Consider the following 19509-nt stretch of genomic DNA (forward strand, 5'->3'; position numbering starts at 1 on the left):
TATTCTGAAGGTGAGCAAAATGGGAACCGAAATCCGGGCGGCCTGCAGATTGGCGACCTGGTCAATATTGACCTTGACCTAGAGATTGTCCAGTCCCTGCAACATGGCCACGGTGGGTGGACTGACGGAATGTTCGAGACTCTCACCACCACCGGGACGGTATGCGGCATCGACGAGGATCATGACATTGTGGTCCAGTATCCCAGTGGGAACAGGTGAGTCCCAAAATACATTGGCGATGATGCAAAGCCATGTTAGAAACTCATGACAGCAGATTTATCCTTGCAGTAAAAGAATCAATGTCACCTCTCCTCTGCCTCTCTGAGGTGTCTGTTAACCAACTAACCTGTGAGCTAACTAACCTGTGAACCTCTGACCCGGGTCGACTGGCAGGGCTTGTGTCCTTGCTTGTAATTTCCACATAATAACTGCCCAAACTGTAGCCTAGCTTGTTTTGTAATTCCATTCTGTTTTCATTCCAAGGTGGACCTTCAACCCAGCTGTACTGACGAAGGCTAATGTAGTGCGCAGTGGTGAGGTGGCAGCCGGGGCAGAAGGAGGAAGTTCCCAGTTCCTGGTGGGAGACCTGGTTCAGATTTGCTACGACATTGATCGCATTAAGCTCCTACAGAGAGGCCACGGGGAGTGGGCGGAGGCCATGCTGCCGGTGAGTTCACTGTAGTCACACGCCAGCAGCAAACCCATGTGCTGCCTTCTTCTGGGAGTTTTGTTTTTGTTCTTCCTTCCAAGAGTGACTCGTGAGAATCACAACATTTACAGCTGTGAGTCGTGTCCCAAGGATCCCTTGTTCAAGCTGCTGCAACGCTTTACTCCTAATGCTTTTATTGGTCTTCATCAATCATTTAATAGTCTGCTGGCTGATCTGCACACATCCAAGGAAATGTTGAATCATGACAGACGACATATATCACAAGGCTCGTTTGGGCAGTGAATTCACATCTCCTCTACTGTCTTTTGCTGCTGATTTGGATGTAAATTTCAGCCGGAAAAGCTGATAACTCCAGCAGGGAGGGGAAAAAATGTCAGGCCTGACAAGAACTGATTCTTTTCCTAATATGAGGTTTATTCATCACTAGCTAGCAGCCCCAAGGTTATGTAATGCCAGTCTACTTCAATATGCCACTTGTCCCTGCTGAACTGTCCCTTCTTGGCAGCTAATGAGCCTTAAAAACCCGAGCTGGCTTGTACCTTTGATCACTAACAACGGCTGTTTGCAGCCCGCTGCTGCTTCTAATGCGGCAGCCCTGGTTATTGATGGCGTCCTCCAGGACAGTTCCAGATGCAGTGGGATGGGCTGGACCTGCCTGTTTAACATAGTATGGATCAGGTTATGTTTGCTAAGTGGTCCCTGTGTAAACCACGGAGATATTATTGGTTAGGGATGCCAATCCAGTCGCAAATGTTTGTGTGCTTAAACACGCAAGATAATAATATGTCAACAAATATATGATAATGTTTCATTAACGTAACCAGGTCTCATTCATCAGGCATGTAACCTTTTGGGGCCTGTATCGTGGCCACTTGCTAAAAGCCTGCTGTGTTGGCTCAATTTATACTTTTGACATTTTCTATAAGTGTATTATTAATTATGTAGAAATGTAATAATCGACCTGTTTGGGTAAATTTACTATTTGTTTTTGCTGTGAAATATGGCACTCCCCAGGGCTCAATGCAAGCTCCTTTTCTTTTCTGTACTGTATGTTGGTTGATAGCTTGTTAGTTCAGAGCTTGCTACAAGAGTTGACTGGCAACATTTTACCTCAGACTCTCGGCAAGGTGGGTCGTGTGCAACAGATCTACTCCGACAGCGACCTGAAGGTGGAGGTTTGTGGAACTTCATGGACGTACAATCCTGCCGCCGTCACCAAAATCGCCCCCTCTGGTTCCGCTGTCAGTAACGCCTCTGGAGGTATGTTCTCTTCAGCAAGTTTTCACTGCCCGTTTTCAGGCGCCATCATTTGACTCTTTTTTTTTTTTTTCCGCTCAGAGCGTCTGTCTCAACTGCTGAAGAAACTCTTCGAGACACAAGAGTCTGGTGATATCAACGAGGAGCTTGTCAAAGCAGCAGCCAATGGAGACCTGGCCAAAGTGGAGGACATACTGAAGAGACCCGATGTGGATGTAAGAGCTCTTTTTTCATACTTTGTTGACAACTGGCTAATTATGTGGGCTTCTGGATCCCTGCCACCTGTGTTCCCTGAATCCTCTCATTCGTTCCTTCTCTGACGATGAAAACCAGGATCAGCACGGTTGCCAAAGCACTTTTCTGTGCTGCAGCTTTCTGGAATCCACTCTTGTAAACACTGACATGCTTCATATGGTCATTGGCCAAAAACGCTCCTGAAAAAGGGTGAAATCTTTCATGCGCAACTCCCCTGAGCAGACTTCAAGTTCCTGTTGTGTCTTTTTGCAATATTAGTTTGCTCAGATAGCAAGGGCGTGTGTGTTTGTCTGCGTGTGTTTATCTCAGTGTTGAAGTCTGGCCACATGCCCTGTTGCCTTTCAGTGAAATTATTTGCTTAAAACTGAGCCTGGCCAAGTGATCTGCCTGCCAGGACAAGAGACGTCTTGAGACTCCCAAAGGAGCCTCCATGAATATTTATGCCCTGATTTTTTGCGATGCTGCAGTTGGTGATGAAACGCACACGCATGGTTTTGCATGCAGACAATCGTTCAGATGTTTGAAATCACCTTCCAACAGTCTTTCCACACCTGTGGTGAGCAAACATAAAAGCGAGAGCTCATAGTTATGCCGGACTCTTGGTGTGTTACAGGTGAACGGACAGTGTGCTGGACACACTGCGATGCAGGCGGCCAGTCAGAATGGCCACGTGGATGTTCTGAAACTGCTGCTCAAACACAACGTGGACCTTGAGGCTGAGGTTGGTGGATTTAATCATTCTTTAATTCCTTTTACGAGCACCAGTATTGTACGTTTTTTTTGTCCCTCAGGACAAAGACGGTGACCGTGCGGTGCATCATGCAGCGTTCGGTGACGAAGGCTCAGTCATTGAGGTGCTGCAGAGGGGCGGTGCAGACTTAAATGCCAGGAACAAGCGCAGACAGACTCCGCTGCATATAGCTGTCAACAAGGGCCATCTGCAGGTGGTCAAAACCCTGCTGGAGTTTGGCTGCCATCCCAGCCTTCAGGTATCACGATGACCTCCAGCCCATGACACATTAGGTCATCAGACGATCGTCTGATGTCTCTATTGACATTTTTAAAATGTATTTACACATTGAGACACATTATGTTAATTACTCAGACTGCTAGGTTGCTGATGATTGGGTTAAGAAAATAATATTTTCTTCATTTATGATATCTGATTCATATTTAGTCCCATTTTCACTTTGCTTTTCTTAGGACTCTGAGGGCGACACCCCGCTACATGATGCCATCAGCAAGAAAAGGGACGACATGCTGTCAGTGCTGCTTGAGGCCGGTGCTGATTTTACCATCACCAACAATAACGGGTTCAATGCCTTGCATCATGCCGCCCTCCGAGGAAACCCCAGGTATGAAATAATAATCACCTCCTCGCTGCTTCCAGAATCCACATCTGTTTTGTGTCTTCCTGCGAATCAAGCTACTCTTAGGAAGAGCTGTGGTGGAGTCTGGTTTTAAACTCTTAAACACTGGTTATCAGTCAGGGAATCGAGTTTGAATCGTCAGCCATTATAGTTTGATGTTGTGAAAGTGAATATACACAGTATAGATGGCTTTGTCCTCTCCTTCAGACTTATTAGTGCTGTGGAATTTCTGAAGAAAATGATCATCACCACTGTCAGTTGAAATTGATTTTTGCAATGTGTTCAAATGTGTTAAATATGTTTGATCTGAAAAACCTAGAGGTTTGACATTTGTCTGCTGATAAGCGAATGTAGATGTGTGCGTCAAAATGTGTCATTCTGAGCTTGGACTGACTGGAATTTCCACCTCCTGGTTTATGACGCTGCAAGGCCTCTTTGTAAGTCAGGAGGAGTTACTTTAGTTGCTTAAATGTGTCATGAATCAGTTGATGTAAGCCTATAGGCTCCACAACAGATATCAGTCCCACAACATATGGCAACGTCTTACAAAGACATGAAGCTTCCTTCAAGGCTTTAAAAGCACCTGCTCAATGTAAATGTCTGTTGTCTGTGTAACTAATAGCCCTTGAAGTTCAGTAGTTGTTGTTTTTATTAACTGTTTTTGTTGTCCGTTGTTGTGTTCTGACCCCGGGGCCCATGGAAGCAACTGGTCCATGCAGCACAGCAGTTTGCCTTGTCCTTGGCTGGATCTATTTATGTCTCCTGCAGATTGCCACTCCGTTTCGTCGACTGCGTTATTCTAGTCTCCTATCCAGGAGCATATTGAAGATGCCTCAGAGAGACAGTCCGTGTTTAGCGTCCAATATGTCTTCACATGGTGGGCATTAGTGGTGCAGGGTCAATGTCAGCTTTGTCTTGAGTGCTATTTCCAGAAAAATTGCCCTTCATGCAGACAGATTTTGATGTGTTCATTTGTTTATGAACCTGGTTGGTTCAGGCTAAATGTCTTTCCTCTTCACTGCCATTTAGTCCTCTGGCATGAGGACAAATAGAATTGAGGTCAGAGGACGCTGAAGCACCTGCCAGAAGCCAGACCCAAGCTCCACCTCTAGGGCAGAACGGCCTATCAGGAAGTGCTTGTTTTGAGAGGTTGCATCAATTAATGAACAGATGTCGACAAAGTGGGCTTCGCCACTTACCTGTAATTACACAGCTGATTTTGGTGCCTTTTTTAATGTGTTCTGGTTGTCTAGCATTAGAGGTGATTGTGGTACTAATCAAGGAGTCCACTCTGTAAATCTAGTCCAATTCTTGTGCGTTATAATTCTAAAAAAGAAAAGTTTCTCGTAGCTCATTAAGATTAATGAACACATCTCCACAGATATTTAAGCAGTTTATTCGCTCCACGGCTCCTCAAAGTTTTCAGATGCTTAATTGTTCTTGTGTAATGGATGCAAGTAAAATGTAACAAGCTTTAATCAATCAGGCGGCCCAGAGTCAGAGCAGGAGGGAGCCATACGTGCAGCCAAACTCCCAAGGTGGACTTGTGAGGAGCCCTCATGGCCAGCTGAAAAGCACAGTGGTGGTGGTTGTGCAAACTGCCGGCTTCGACTCTGATGGAGTTATATTTGTGCTGCTGTTTAGCAACTCCTTTTTTGATTTTTCAGCGTAACTTTTTGCCTTACTTCATGGACCACTTGTGCGACTAATAAATTAGAATTGGTCGTTGAGTTTTACTATTAGTAGTAAATGAAATGTGCGGGTATTACTGCAGCATTTTTAAGAAGGCCCTCCTCCTCTGTGTGTGTGTTTACTGCCGGCCACAGCCTGGCTCGTCTCTCTGTCTTCCCCTCTGCTCAGTGAAGCCGGTAGCTGCTACAATACTGTAAACAGTACGATTAATAGCTCATGACTCATAAACAAGCCGAGCGAGCCGTGGCGGTCTGTACCCTTTAACGTGTCATCTTGTTTCGCTGTTTGCCCTCCTCTCTCTAATAACTCTGTGTTTTTGTTTAGCAAGCCGCGGGTATCTACAAATATGAAATCACCTGGGGACATCGGTGGTCTTTAGACTGTCACGCTGTGCTTTGAATTGCAGAATGTTATAATGTAATAACATTCTCTGTAGGAATAACTGAGGCGGAAATAGAATAGTTGAATGAAAGTGAGATTGTAAGTGGCTTCATTGTCTGGTAATTGAACTGCTTATTTCCTGGTTTTGCAGTCATCTGGGGATTTGTGGATTCTATTTCAGGATATAATGACAGTATAGAGGAAGCGGGAATACCTGTGACAGTTGGGGTGTTATCTGGCTGTCTGCTGCAGGAGCTGTGTTGGAATTTGTGAGCGTGTTAAGAGTGTGTATGTGACGCTGCTGCCGTCTATGTGTTTAGCTCCTGTCATGAATTTTATCTGTCATTATCTTCTCCTCATCAAACACAGCTTGTCCCCACATCGCTGGAGATATTGGTGGAAGGAGGCCAAGGAGTTTGAGTGTGTGTGGCCTGAATTGTACTCGACAATAGCCACGTGGTGCATTCTGGTAAACTGACTCGGATGTAAAGGTTCTCATAATGCTCAAAGAACTGGTCACAGAAGTCCCATTTCACTGAGTTCAATAAGCATGTTTTGGGGGTTTTCTGAACTTAAATATTACATGTTTTAGGGTTTCGAGAAGTTGTGGCATACGTTGAAATGACCCCACATTGTGTCACTTTTTCTTTTAATCTATGCAAGGTTGATGTAGTTCTAATTTAAAGAAACACCTTCCAACAAAGCTCAGGTGCGGGCCTGATCAGATGGAATACTAGTTGAGGCTTTGCGCTTGATGTTCCTTGTCTGTCCATGACCTTTCCTACATCCACCTACTTCCCAGAAATTGCTTCAGAAGTCTGTCATCCTTCTGTGGCGCAGAGTAGAGAGGCTGCTTCTTTGTTCCGAGGTCTCTCCTTTGGTTGTGTCCTGGGTGAATTTCCAAGGAACGTTTGCACTCTGGATAATCTTGGTGTTCCTCACTCCCAGGTAACTGTAGAGTCCAGTAGAGGCGTGTGCAACCAATTTGAATGAAGTCCCGCTGTGATGATTAATACTGTGGTCTGTGTCCTCTCACACAAACATGCACTGGTCCAAATTAGCTCATAGTGCCGGGTCACCTGCTATTTTTGAAACAGACATGGGTATTGTGGTCAGAGTATCGACTGCTCTCAGGACACAAATGCTACGCTCAGTCAGAGAAGGACAAGATTGGTGCTGAGGAATCCAGCTTTATTGATTAATGGAGCCACAGATGCAAGACAATACTGGGAGCAAGTGGTTGATTCATTTGAATGCGTAAACAGAGCATCACGTCACTATCCCTGTAGTCATCAAAGCATAGCTACAGCTGGTTGAAGGGGACCAAATCCATTCAAGAGGTGATTTGGTTCCATTTTACCAGCTTTAGCAAAGCATTGTGGGAATCACATGTTCTGGCACATCCTGCTGATGAGGGGAAGTGTGATGACAGGGAAGTTTATTTGATGAAAACATCAAAGATACGGCTCATCTGACAGAGTCCATGCAGTTCTTCATCACAGGCCTCCCCTGCCTATTCACAGGTGCGTTTAGCACCCTCCACCCCATTTCCTTCCTCAGTAATAGATAAATTATCAGTCCTCCCAAACTTCCTCAGTCACTACCTTCCAGGCAAATGACTTGCCTTCCTAGCCACGTCTCTATTTTATTGTAAGCTATGCATTGTCCCTCCCAGAGAGTGAGAAAATGTGCGCCTCGAGAAAAGGATAATAATAATCTGTGGTAGTGCACTTGAGTCAAATGTCCTGGAGTCATGAAGCAATTACATGCTTTGACAGATGGGCTGGGCTGCGAGCGCCTCGCCACTCTGGTCACCGAGACGGCCAACAGACAAATTCAGTGGCACAACCACATAAACAAGAGCTCTCGCCCGCACTCCCAGCAGCACTCTCGGCCGGCAAGTCACAGCATTCATTTCAAGCAGTCATTTAAGTCCTGGAGACAGATTTGTAGTCTAGTGTTTAAGCACTAACTGGGGAGCGGCTGCTTAATTTCTCTTTGGGGCTACACTGCTCAGTTTTATGTTTTTACTTCAATCTAATCCAGTTGCTAAAGACAAATGTTTTTCAGCCTGGGTTATCATTTTCATGGTAAGAATAAGGGTCTTGTAAAAAGTCTCATTCCGTGTCTTTGATTTACTGCTGTTGAACATGCAATTCTATTTATTTTCCACAAAGACTGCTTTTAAAGGTCAAGATTCTCTGTGTAAAGGTGAACATTAAATAGCAAGATCCACCAGATGAGGTCGAGAGATGGAGGGGACTGGAAACATGTCAGTCAGAATGATGGCTGAGAATGCGAGGAATATTTTCCTGTCTATTCTTCTTCCTGCATTTCTTCTCAGTGGTTGCCACAGCAAGTCACCCTCCTCCATCTGACTTCCCCCCTATCTATTACTGCTCAATAAATGGATTTTAGTTGACTATTGTAAATCCTTTTCACCGAGCCTTGTTTCAATAAAACTTTGAATGTAGTCAAGCCTCGTTAATATCGTGTTTCGCTGTATTAACGAATCATTTTGTGATGAAGCCCTCATGCTGGAGGATGAATGGCGCCAGTAAGTGTCTGACACAGCCCAGTGACAGCTGAAGGATACTCAGATCTGCTTGTAGACAGTGCGGAGGTCAACATAGGGCCACCCTGATATGGCACACCAGAGGCAGCAGTTCTATTTGTAAGATACACATAACGCTTTAGTGCTTGCTCAGTGACACACAAACACACTGGCACTTCGTCAGAGTCAGGCGGCCCCGGCTGCTCACCTCATCTAAGGGCCATAACAGGGCAAAAGCAAGGGGGGACGACAGGCACAGTGCATTTGATAATGTCAGCATCTGCTGCGTTTGTCACTCAGACAGCAGGTCACTGCTATTAAAGGCCCGGGAGAGTCACATATTGCTGCCTGTGCAGTCCTATAAGCCACTGACGGCTTGACGGAAAAGTGTTGAGCTGAAATTCTAACCAACAGGTGTAGCAAAAATTTAAATCAACTGACATACAAGTGCTTGTATTGACGTCATTCCACATGTATTTCAAAACATAGAGTTCCTACAGCCGTAATTTTGCTTTGTCTAAAATGTCCGTCTGTTGGTTAAATGTTTTAGAATGTGTCAACTGACTTGCATTGTAAGACATACGTCAGGGAAATATTCAAATTATTTTTGAACGGCTCGCAGTAAAGCGTCAGAAGTACAATTACCGTTTATTCAAATGTATGCTTAAATACAGTCAGTGAAAGACGGTAAACAGCTGCAGTGTGTGTGAATCCGGACCAGGCCTGAATGTCCGTCAGTATAGGTCAGCATACAAACTGTATCCCACTCCCAGCGCCGTCGCCCCTCAGCGCCTCTTTCTATGTTCTCCTGCCCGTATTTGTTTAAAGCGGTCGACAATTGGAATCAGCTGACAGGCCAGAGTTGACCCTGATCCTGCATTGTCACTTTTTGATGGTCTAATCTGACCGCCATGCCGCACAGCAAAGCATTTGGCAAACATAGCAAACGTGAACAATGAGAGCAGGAATCAAAGGGAGGGAGGGGAGCAGCAGGGTTCATGTGGGATGCGTGTGTGAGGAAGGGGGACATGAAGGCAGGACAGCGGCGGTTAACGCTGCTAAAATGAGCCCGTTATACTCAGCAGGTGCACCATTTCATATTTCATTTGTTTTATTCGAATCACAAACGCGTTCACCTTCTCCCATGATTCACGTTGCAACAAAGGAGCAGATTATAGTATTAAGGAGCAGCTCCAGCATACCAATCACTGCTCGCTGAAGTTAGTGCTAAGTTGCTGTTGGCTGTATTTCAAGCGCTGTAATGCAGTAAAATGAAAGAATAATGAAAAGAGCTCCTGTTACTTGGTGACGTCACAAGGCTGCCATTTGCCCTCAGCAAGTTTACATCTATAATGCAGTTTCTTAATGTTTCTGCAGGGTGAGCGTGAACAAAACAAGACCGTCAACTTTGATAATCATCCAAAGAAATGTTGGCTTTTTCTATATGAGAGGTTGGTTTATTGGTTTTGATAGGCATGTGAGAAAGCAATGAGTTCCCCACAGCGGTTACTGCTGCAGTGAGACTGCCCAGAGACAGTATGGAGAATGTATGAGGCTTCACACTGTTTTCCCCTCACCTTCTTATCTCTCTATTCTCTCCTCCCCTCCACACACACAATGTTAACAATTCCACAAACAAACACAGAAGAGGAATCTATTGTTTGCTAGGCTGACGTCAGCACTTCACCAAGAATACATACTTCTTTACATTCCATAGCTGTCATATGTTCATATGGGTACATAAAGAAGTATGTACTCTTAAGGAGTGAATCTTGCTTGTGTCATTTTCTCACCTTTATCAACGGACAGGAGGAAGCGAGCAGAGCTATCTCCTCCTGTTTCTCTCCCAAGTATGGTAGTCTGCACTGTAAGGTGACTTTGAGTGTAAATTCAGTTCAACACTGGAGGCTTTCCTTTAGTGTCCATGTAAGGTTGAACAGTGAGTCCATCTCCGCCCCTGGAAACAGCGCAACTTCTTTAGTCCATACCGTAGTTTAGTGTCCCTGTGACCTCCATTGTCCTGGAAAAAACTGTGAAAAATCAGTCGGCCGAAGGAGAGAAACAGTCCTTGTCTTCCTCTGGGAAAAAAAGTGTCAAGGTTGAATTTTAAAGGTTTGAAAAAAGCAGAAACTTGGGGGTGTTTCGTCCTCGGTCAAAGTGTTAGGTGCAGCCGTGTGCACCTTTTCTTATATCTCCGTCACATCCCGGGAGCAGGGCTGCACCACAGGTCTCAATGGGCATACTGTCATACTTCACATTTCAACTTATCCCCTCCCATTTCTTTTTTAGTCTCTTCCTTTTGCCACCATCACATTCAGCCCCCTTTTTTGACCCTCCTTTTTTTCACCCCTCACTTACTAATATGTACCCCTCTCTCACCTCGTCTCTCATGTGTCTGTGACGCCCGACAGGACGAGATGGTGCGCCTGCTGGTGTTTGAAAATGAGAGTGATCCAAATGGAACAGGAAACTATTGTGAACAGGATTTAGGCTTTAGGCGTAGAGGCAGGCCATAGGTCACATGAAGGCGCTAATGCCCACTCAGCACTTGTGGATTGGTTGCAGTTGTACACCCAACCTACCCTCACTGACCGTTTCTGTCGCACTGCTCGTTTTGTTTTGTCTGATTTTTTTTTGTTTTGTTTTGTTCAATAGTCGTGTGTAGTAAAGAGGCAGATCAATGACCATTTGCATGACTGTGAGAATTGTGCAGTAGGTCTCTAATGAATCTTTTCCCTGGAGCAACACATTCCACAAGTTGTCTCTGCCCTCCGCTAAACTAGCCAGCTAGCTGTCGGCCAGGGTGATGCGTGAAGGCTGAAAATAGGTTGAGGCAAGGAGGCGAGCCTTAATGCAAGTCCGCTCTGGCCAGGGAACACAGTAAACAGGAAAAATGTGTTTGTTGAAGGAGGTTTTGAATATCAATAATGCCGTGCCATAAAGAGGTTGGGCAGGGCCGGTGTTCTATAGGTGTGACGTCCTGTTTAGGAAATGTCACAGCCAACTGAGAGCGAGAGCAAATGGGAGAAAGAAATTGCTTTCATCACAGCAGGATGGGGGTGAGCATGAAGTGAATTAGCCTGCTGGTAGTTCTGTCTCTTCTGGTTTGGGTGATAGCACTGCAGCACTGTGTGCCATGAATGCCGTGGTTTGCAATGAGGCACAGGTACTGAGTACACAAACTGCGCTGCTAACCGAAGTGCTGTGAGTTCAGTTTGTGACACACATCTGCTTAGCCAGCCGTCACTGCCGGACATCTTTCTCCCCTCGCCCGAAACCCACTATCCCACAGACTGTTTTTTTTTTTCGCCTTACTTAATCTTCGCCCTGCAGTTGCTCTCTGTAGTTTCTGCCCTGTCAGATTGAAAAATGCGACACCTTTTCAAACTTACCTTGCCATTCGTAAGAATGCTAGTGACCTGCCCTGCCTCTCTGGTGAATTAAAATCTCGACTTTGATAAAGCCTCAAACCAAAAAAGGAGATTGAGCTCCCAGAGATGACAGGATCCTCTTTCTGTGTCAAAATCATCCCAGAAGATGTTGGCCGCCGAGGCTGAATTGTGCGTAGGGGATTGCCTCGTCACAGCGCCGCAGATTTAAGTTAACAAGTCTGTCATTAGATAGCGGCAGGACTGCATCCGTGATGTCTAATGAGCCAAAAGCCTCTGCTGCTGCTGCAGCATGTCCAGCCAGCAACAGAGAGGGGAGAGAGCAAGACGAGGAGGAGAGTGAAGGGTAAAGAACAAGATGTGAAAGATGGAGTGAAGAGTCTAAAATCCACAAAGTCCTCAGCCGACCAACTCATCGTCCTCCAACAGCCTCTTCCTCTCCACGGTATTACTTTTCAGACATTAAAAACGGAAGGAAAGGCAGATAAGTTGTGTCCCATTGCAGCTGCAGAACAGTACATTCCACTCCCCCTTTCGACAATGCGACTCACAGGCAAACCATGAGGTTAATAACTGATAGCATCCAAAAAGGAGAGAAGGGAGAGACGGGACACGTAAGGCCTGTCCAGTGAACTCTATCCAAAAACGAAGAACATATATTACCTGTCGGATCAGTTTATTATTCCAGTCGCTCCTCCTCTTTTTCGCTTCCTCTCCTCCTCTTCCCGTAGTGAGGAGAGTCATAATGACCTAGAGAGCGCTCCAGCTGCTGCAGCCATCGTGTGTGCCGGGTGCATGGCTGACTCGCTGAATCAGCTTCTATGATTGGGGGGAGGGAGGGTGATGGCGGTGGGTTCAGAGGGGGAGGAGGAAGAAGCCAGCATGGATGCTCAAACTCACATACACTCACTTTCCTCTACAAACAAAAGTGATGCCTTTGGATGTCGGAGAGCTCAGATGGCGAGTGAGCATGGATGTTAAAAAGGGAGAGAGGAGACGGTTGCTCTCCGTCATGTGCTGTCTGATGGAGAAGAATCCTTCGTCTGAGAAAACGGTCCTCCACTCCTGTTCACTATTCCATCACCATGAATGGCCAAAGAGCGTTACCCTGCTCCCAAAATGTGCTCTTATTAATCAGAACTTCATGCTGCAGCTTTGACAAGAGAGTTTGCCGTCGTGTTCAAGAACTGAATACTAATAGAGGCACTAAAAGACCACGCTGTCTGAGTGCAAGACGTAAGCAAGATTGGAAGGGCCATATGCTTCATATCTGGATCTGCCATTGTCTGTCACTGGCATCAAGAATTTGAAATTCTCTTTGGTAATTTCAATCATTCTGAGTGGTTTCTACATATCCTAGTTAGCTGAAACGACTTGACTTGAAGGGTCGCTCCTGGTCCCTCTCTGCTTGGCAATTACTCAAGCTCAATTAATAAGCCTGGAAAATCAATCCAGATGAGCAACCGTCAACCTGGTTCTCCATTAAAGTACAAACTCACCCAAGTAGCCGGATCTCCCCAACACCACACCAAACCAGCCTTCTCCGAACATTCAGGTGTGGTGCAAAACTGTTCTTGTAGCTCACACATATCTCAATTAGAGTATGGCCAATCTACGTATGCTTCTCAGACTGACAGAAGGATTGGTGTTGTGTCATCGGTACTCCGTATCAATCTGCCGTGAAGCAGAGCATGAAGGCAACATGTGTTCAAGATACACTTTGTGTTGGATAGTAAGCAAAAAATGAGTTCGCTAGTTTCCTGAGTGAAATATTCCGAGGATGTCCAAGAAGGAGGGGGCCACGAACCATGTCTCCAACACTAATTTACCTGGGAAAACCTCTGTATTCACCAGAAGAGCTGCTTTGTATTCCTGATGTGAGAAGTCTGGGTCTTTTCACTTGGGCTGCTGCCCCCACAACCTGACCACATGAGCAATTGACGGTGGATTTTTATGATCCTGTTCCTTTTGGCTGCAGTTGAGTTTAAGGTGTAATTTAGATGTCACTCTGGTTCGGAGGGATCCAGGTGAACACCAGAAGCAATATATTCGGGACAAGAGGCCAACTGGCCGCTGTCTGCCGGCACAGTGAGAAGAACGAAGCCAAGCGGTTCACACTTTGTGGGAAGTCAAGCATGTGAAGCATGTCCCTGTTGCTGGGCTGCCCCTGTGTCTTGTCTCACCACCTCCCTGACCATATTTAGTCAAGCAGTGCAAAAAATAGTTCACTCCACTCCACTCTACTTTTCTTCTCGGGTCAACCCCCTCCCCTCCGACCCCCACCACAGCAACTGTTGGCTCTGTGGAAGGGAAGCCTCGCTCCGGCTCCCTGCCTATTGATTCCTCGGCCAGGAAAAGGACGGAGCAGCGTCAGGCCATCCTGCCCCTGCCACCATTTGCTGGCCTATATTTAGTAACCCCAAATAAAGTGGTCTCTTGCTTCCACTTGTGTATTCTTACTGCTAGCCTTGTCTGCTTTAAATCCCTCGCTGCCTCCTTTGATAGCACCTCTCGCTATTTTTGTCCCTTTGACCTCCCAGACTGATCGTTACGCTTTCACAGCCAACATTTCCCATGTTTGGCCTCGGTCTACACTTACACTCTGTGAGCTCCAAGTTTGTATTGTGTGCTTTACCACAAACTGCTATATACTGCGGGCAGGTCATCGTTTTTCTCCTCCCCGGCGACTCTTGTAGTTTCTGTAGTTGCGTGTGATGGGAGCCTCTTCTGGCTGCCCCCACCCCTGTATCCTGTGACAGCTGCCGCGCTCCAACGATTCGTGGGGACAAATGTTTGCTGACTCATTCACAGTTATATTTAAAAACATATTGCTGTAATGTGCTGCAGGACCAGGACTGGTGGTGAATTTTGATGAAACTAAACCAGCCTTACTTGGACGCGTGTATTCCTCTTGCTCTTGGCAACACAGCAAATCAAGTGTCAGTCTCACCTCTGAGCCTCTAAAAACTTTGGACGGATGTCTCTTTTCTGAGCACTCATTAATTTTCAGGCGTCTTTTTCAAGCTTTCCCGAGGCGCGGCCACTGAAGAATCTGTTTAATTAGTGGCGCTCATCACGGGGCACATTTCTATACTGTACAGGAGCAACGACCGCTCTGTCCTCGACTCCTCTTTACCCTCGTCCTCTCCCTCTCTGACTGAATCATGTTTACATTCAAGCAGTTCTGCCAGTTGCCAGAAGTTGCCGTCCATAAATTGCTGAGCTTTAAATGTAGCTAGCCAAATTTACAAATGCCTTGATATGGCTGCATTTGTCTCCAGTGCAGTAGTGAGACTGGCGCCCAGTTTTCATGAATATGACAGTTGTGTATAAGAATTTTACTTCTTCTTATCGTATTGCTTAGCCTGCTTTTTGCCAGCTGTTACATTTTGTTGTATTTTTCACAGATTGCTTTTCTCATTTCCCTCTCTATGGTTCTCTGAATGTTAAAGTTGCTGTCCGGCAATATTTTGGTTCCATTCCCTTCACTCCAAACTCACCACAGCCGATCCTTCGTTTGTAACACAGTGGGGGGAATTCAACAATTCTCCAGTGATGCCTCAGTCATGTTTGTGTGCATGAGGAACGCATCACCTAGATTTTCAGTCAGCTGGTATGAGGAAGGTGTAGAGTTCAGTGTCAGCCTCGCATAAATATGTTTGCAAAAAGATGATGTGTGAGAGGAGGAGTGAGCGCGAGGTGGCTGGATCAAAAACAGATTTTAACCACCAATTACTGTGAAGTGCTTACTCATGTCGGATGATGACTCAACCCACGACCTGTCTTTCATCTTCCAGCCGACACCATGTCCCGAAAAGACTTGCACACACACAACTTCCTGGAGAATACCACCTCAGTCTTAATTTTTTTTTTCACCTTTCGGCTACCGTCAGAATAAATTATGTTGCGGTATATTGTCCTGGCCATTGATAATAGCCATACATCTCTTCCCTGTGATGGGTCTCCACCCCGCCTGTTCCAGCTATCCGGCCCACCAGTTTAATCTCAATTACATTGCGAGATCCCATCTGGCCCTGAATCTCAGCAGCATGACTTACGTCTCCCCTCCATGATGAATTGCACAGGGCTGAATGTTTAGCTGAGCAGTTAATCGATCAATAAAAACGAGGCCCACTAATGGATAGGCTTTGTTTCACTGAATGAAGTGGTGGGGCACGTTGTTCTTTTGAATGCAGCTAAGTTAATGTTCAATTGAAGATGGTGATGATGACGCTCTGTACAATCTGTCTAGGTTTAATTACTTATTTTGCTCATTAAAGTCAAGTAAAGATGGTGGTGAAGCTGCTTCATGGTGAGAGAGGGTGCGTCCTTCACCTGCTGCATGTTTGGCTCAAGAAACAGAACTCAATCGCTCATCACTGAAGCAGCACAGTTCTTCTCTGCGCTTCTAGAGGCCAGTGATATCATGTGGTGTCCTACACATGCAGACACCAGCTGGACATGGGCTTTGTAAGATGTGTAGCTGGCTCGGCCACCTATCATCCAGGTTACCAGCAATGACTGTTGTGGTAGAACAGGAAGGAGAGCACCATTTGCCTGTCAGAAGCCTGCAGAGAACCTGTCCGCTTTATTTGGTTCTGGAATACTGAGAGTTGTCATCACAAGTGAGTTAAAGCTGAAATGGTAAACGATTTCCTTGTAAAATTCATTTTCCTCTCACAGTTCTCCCCCCTCTTTCAGCTTCTGCTAATTCCTGTTCTGTCTGCTTCATAGACAGATAAGAGAAACCTCTAATGAATCCAGTCGGTGCTCTTTTTTCGGTAAATCGCGAGCTCTTCCTTAAGGTTACCACTTTATCTCCCGCGTCAGCCCCTCCCCCTGCCTCCCGCCCACCCTTTCCATTCCTTTACACAGTGCATCATTTGAAGAGGTGAGGCCGTTGAGCGCTCGCAGGAATAAAAGTGATTTATGAATGGCCCGACCTACCTGAGTGCTAAAGGGGGGAGCTAGTGGCACTCAAGCTCAGTGATCCGGCACCCATTGTTGCTTCTAGACTCACTGCAGGGGAAGCTCTCCTGCCCCTCTTCGTTACTGTCTGCTCGTAGAACTGTGTCCTGCCGTGTGTTCAGAGGTGCATGTGGGTCATGCATTGTTTTGAGCACCTTTTCATATGGTTAGGCAAATGTGAGCAAAAATCTGAACCAGCTCAGATGAGAACGCTGCAGGAAGCTGTGTGTAAAAGGAGTTGGAGAGTCATAAATTAAGCATTGTTATTTGTGGAAGGCTCTGGCAGTTAAACCTTTTCGGAGCAACTCATTTGTGAGAACTGAAGATGTAAGCGAAAAAGTCTATCACCTCATGAATGTGGAGATAGTTGGAAAAGGTGTAGAGATACCGTCTCATCTGTGCGAGAATAGGAAAGCAGGTTGAAATTACAGTAAAGGTCAGAGGGCGGAAAAAAATTGGACCCAGGCGAAATTCTGTCTTAATTGACTTTCATATGTAGCATGGCATGAATACAGCTGTTTCTCTCTCTTTCTGTCGGCCTGAGCACCCATGCCTTTTTATACTGTTACGTAAACGTAGTTCCACTACTCACAGGAAAGCACACTGGGTTCTGTTTTAATGCAAGGCACAGCCAGCGCGCATCATTCATGGAAATCCTGGAATACCTCCATCATTTTTTCAACTGGGACAGATCCGATAGAAGGTCCGGCAGAGGACAAGCTAATCCCCAGCCACCATGTGACCAGTCCCGCTCACCCAGACATCCTCCAAGGGTTGGGCTGACGGTGGCTGCCAGCCAATAGAGAAGCTCAAGCATGCCGTAATGCTCCGTCTGTCTGTGGCATGCTGAAACATTAATTCCTGGCTGCAATGTTGCTTTGGCGCATTTTGGGGGGGAGTGAGGGGGGCGGCGGAGTACTGCATGCAGGAACTGACTGTGAGGGAAAAGGGAAACGTGGATGCTCCTGACAAGACATAAAGGATCTTCAGGGACGGTGAAAGTAGACAGGGAAGCATTACAATGCTGCCACAGGCAGTGATGGTGTGTCTGCATGTTCGCAAATCCTCAGAAGTGCAGGATTTATTTGAGGCAATTTAACGGTGGAACCAATGCAGGTGATAAAAACGACTGAGCAAGGTGATATACTCCGCCTCGATATTCCCTGCCCGAGTTCAAAAACAAATGGAGTTTATCTGTGTCTTTGATGAACGTCAGCTGGTAATTACATTTATTTGCGCTTCAGTGGTACTTTCATTCTGTGGTGGCACCTGGAATTGTCTTCCTGCAGCATGCTAGTGGGCTCTCAAGCTCATTATTGGCTGGAGGCTAACATGGAACAAATTCACACGCGGACACTGTTGGAAGGGAGACAAATGGTGACAGACAGTTCAGAGGGTGGCGTTGACGTATAACCAAACAGCGGAGAAGCTGTGTTCTGTAGGTTCACTCTGGTAGATGCGCTGCACAGTTTGCTAATCTCAGAACGTAAACAAAATATCTGCCAGGAAGCTGAAGTAAAGACACCCACGGTTTTCTTGGTGTCTGAGCAGAGCGTGTTTGCACGTTTGTGTCATGATCATCAGTGAGGACCATCTGAGATATATTGATCAGGATAAAATGCTGCGAATGCCCCTGTCATGTCAGCGAAAGACAAAAAGAGGGAAGGAGGTCGTGGTGACGAAGGTCGTCATCGGCGAGAGAAGGGAATATGTCAGCACAACAGGGATGGGCTGAGAAGGATGGTCTTGTCTAGTGACCTCTACAGGGAGAAGATGTGCATGCTTTGTGTGTATTGTAGCAGGTTATGTTGCATGTGCTTCGCAGACGTTTTAAAATAATACCTTCAAAGCAGTGACGTTGTTCACCGGATGTACACCAGCACACTGTCCGACGTCCACATCTTAAGCATCCAGTTAAGCTGTTGAATAATGCATCGGGTGTTACCTTGGTAACCTGTGCGGTCGCCGAAGTCGATTGCTCCAATGTTAATGCAGTATGACAGGTCAGAGGGGAGAAGGTTTGTGTTTGTTTGTGTGTTCAGGAGTGTTTTTGCCACTGTGATCATGTTTGTGCAAGCAAATGAGGTGCTGACTCAGCACTCTATCTAAAATAAATGGGCATGCAAACAGAATAAGCTTTGTGTTGCTCATTCACTATGTTTTTACTACCAGACAAAGGTGGTGTCCTGTCCTCCGGACGCTGATCCAAGGCCTTTGGATCCCCATTGTTGTCAAGGGCTAACAAAGATTTTGCTCACGCTTGCTGGGCATCCAAGTCAGAGATGAGCTCCCTTCTCTGTGAAGGACTGTCTGTCTTCCAAGCCCCTCTTGAGTGGACCTTCTCCTGAAGGAAAGCTGACTGAAAGTGTGCTGTCTGCAGGTCTGGAGAGTAAAGGCTGATTTAAAGTGCTGGATAAGCCATGTAACTGTACATCCTGGACTGTCTGCTCACACAGTGGCAGGCTACTGAGTGGCTGCCGATCGCAGGACCTGCAGTGATGTTGTTCTCACTGATACCAAGGAAAAAAACGACAACCTCTCAGATCTATTTACAGATTTCCTTAGTTGTGGTAAAAAGCTTATTTCAGCAGGTAGAATTTACAGTCTGACATCAACAGAAGCCTCCGTCTGAATCTATACCAGACCTGTGTGATATGTGGGCCCAGTGTTTGTGTGTGTGTATATTGAGGTTAATGTTTCAAATCATCAACATAATCTGTAGTTTCAATGACAAGTCCTGGGCCTGTAGGAAGTGTCGAGAGCTTTTATTTTATCTTCCCGTCTTCCTTCGCTTCAGTATTTTGCATCATAACAAAGAGTGCAATACTGAATTACCTTGATGATGACTCAAGCATGTGTAGGACGAGTGCACTGGTGGCGTATCACTTTACCAGTGGAGCTGTGCTTTTGCTTCAAACTGCAGTGTTAATACGGAGAAATTGAATATAATGTGGCTCCCCTGTTTGCTGTATT

The 19509-nt window shown here is 46.0% G+C and overlaps 1 protein-coding gene across 4 annotated transcripts in view; it reads left to right on the top strand.

The window, feature by feature from the left end:
* The window catches only part of mib1 (MIB E3 ubiquitin protein ligase 1), a 36185-nt gene that overhangs the window by 6483 nt on the left and 10193 nt on the right, over positions 1 to 19509 (top strand). For all 4 annotated transcript variants that reach the window (XM_053884392.1, XM_053884393.1, XM_053884394.1 and 1 more), the window contains exons 6-12: positions 11 to 215; positions 484 to 667; positions 1786 to 1930; positions 2009 to 2142; positions 2796 to 2903; positions 2974 to 3171; positions 3386 to 3537. In XM_053884392.1, coding sequence (XP_053740367.1) covers positions 11 to 215; positions 484 to 667; positions 1786 to 1930; positions 2009 to 2142; positions 2796 to 2903; positions 2974 to 3171; positions 3386 to 3537 — 1126 coding nt within the window. The remainder of the gene's footprint in view (positions 1 to 10; positions 216 to 483; positions 668 to 1785; positions 1931 to 2008; positions 2143 to 2795; positions 2904 to 2973; positions 3172 to 3385; positions 3538 to 19509) is intronic.

The sequence above is a fragment of the Synchiropus splendidus genome, chromosome 13, assembly GCF_027744825.2.
Source record: "Synchiropus splendidus isolate RoL2022-P1 chromosome 13, RoL_Sspl_1.0, whole genome shotgun sequence".
NCBI lineage: Eukaryota > Metazoa > Chordata > Actinopteri > Syngnathiformes > Callionymidae > Synchiropus > Synchiropus splendidus.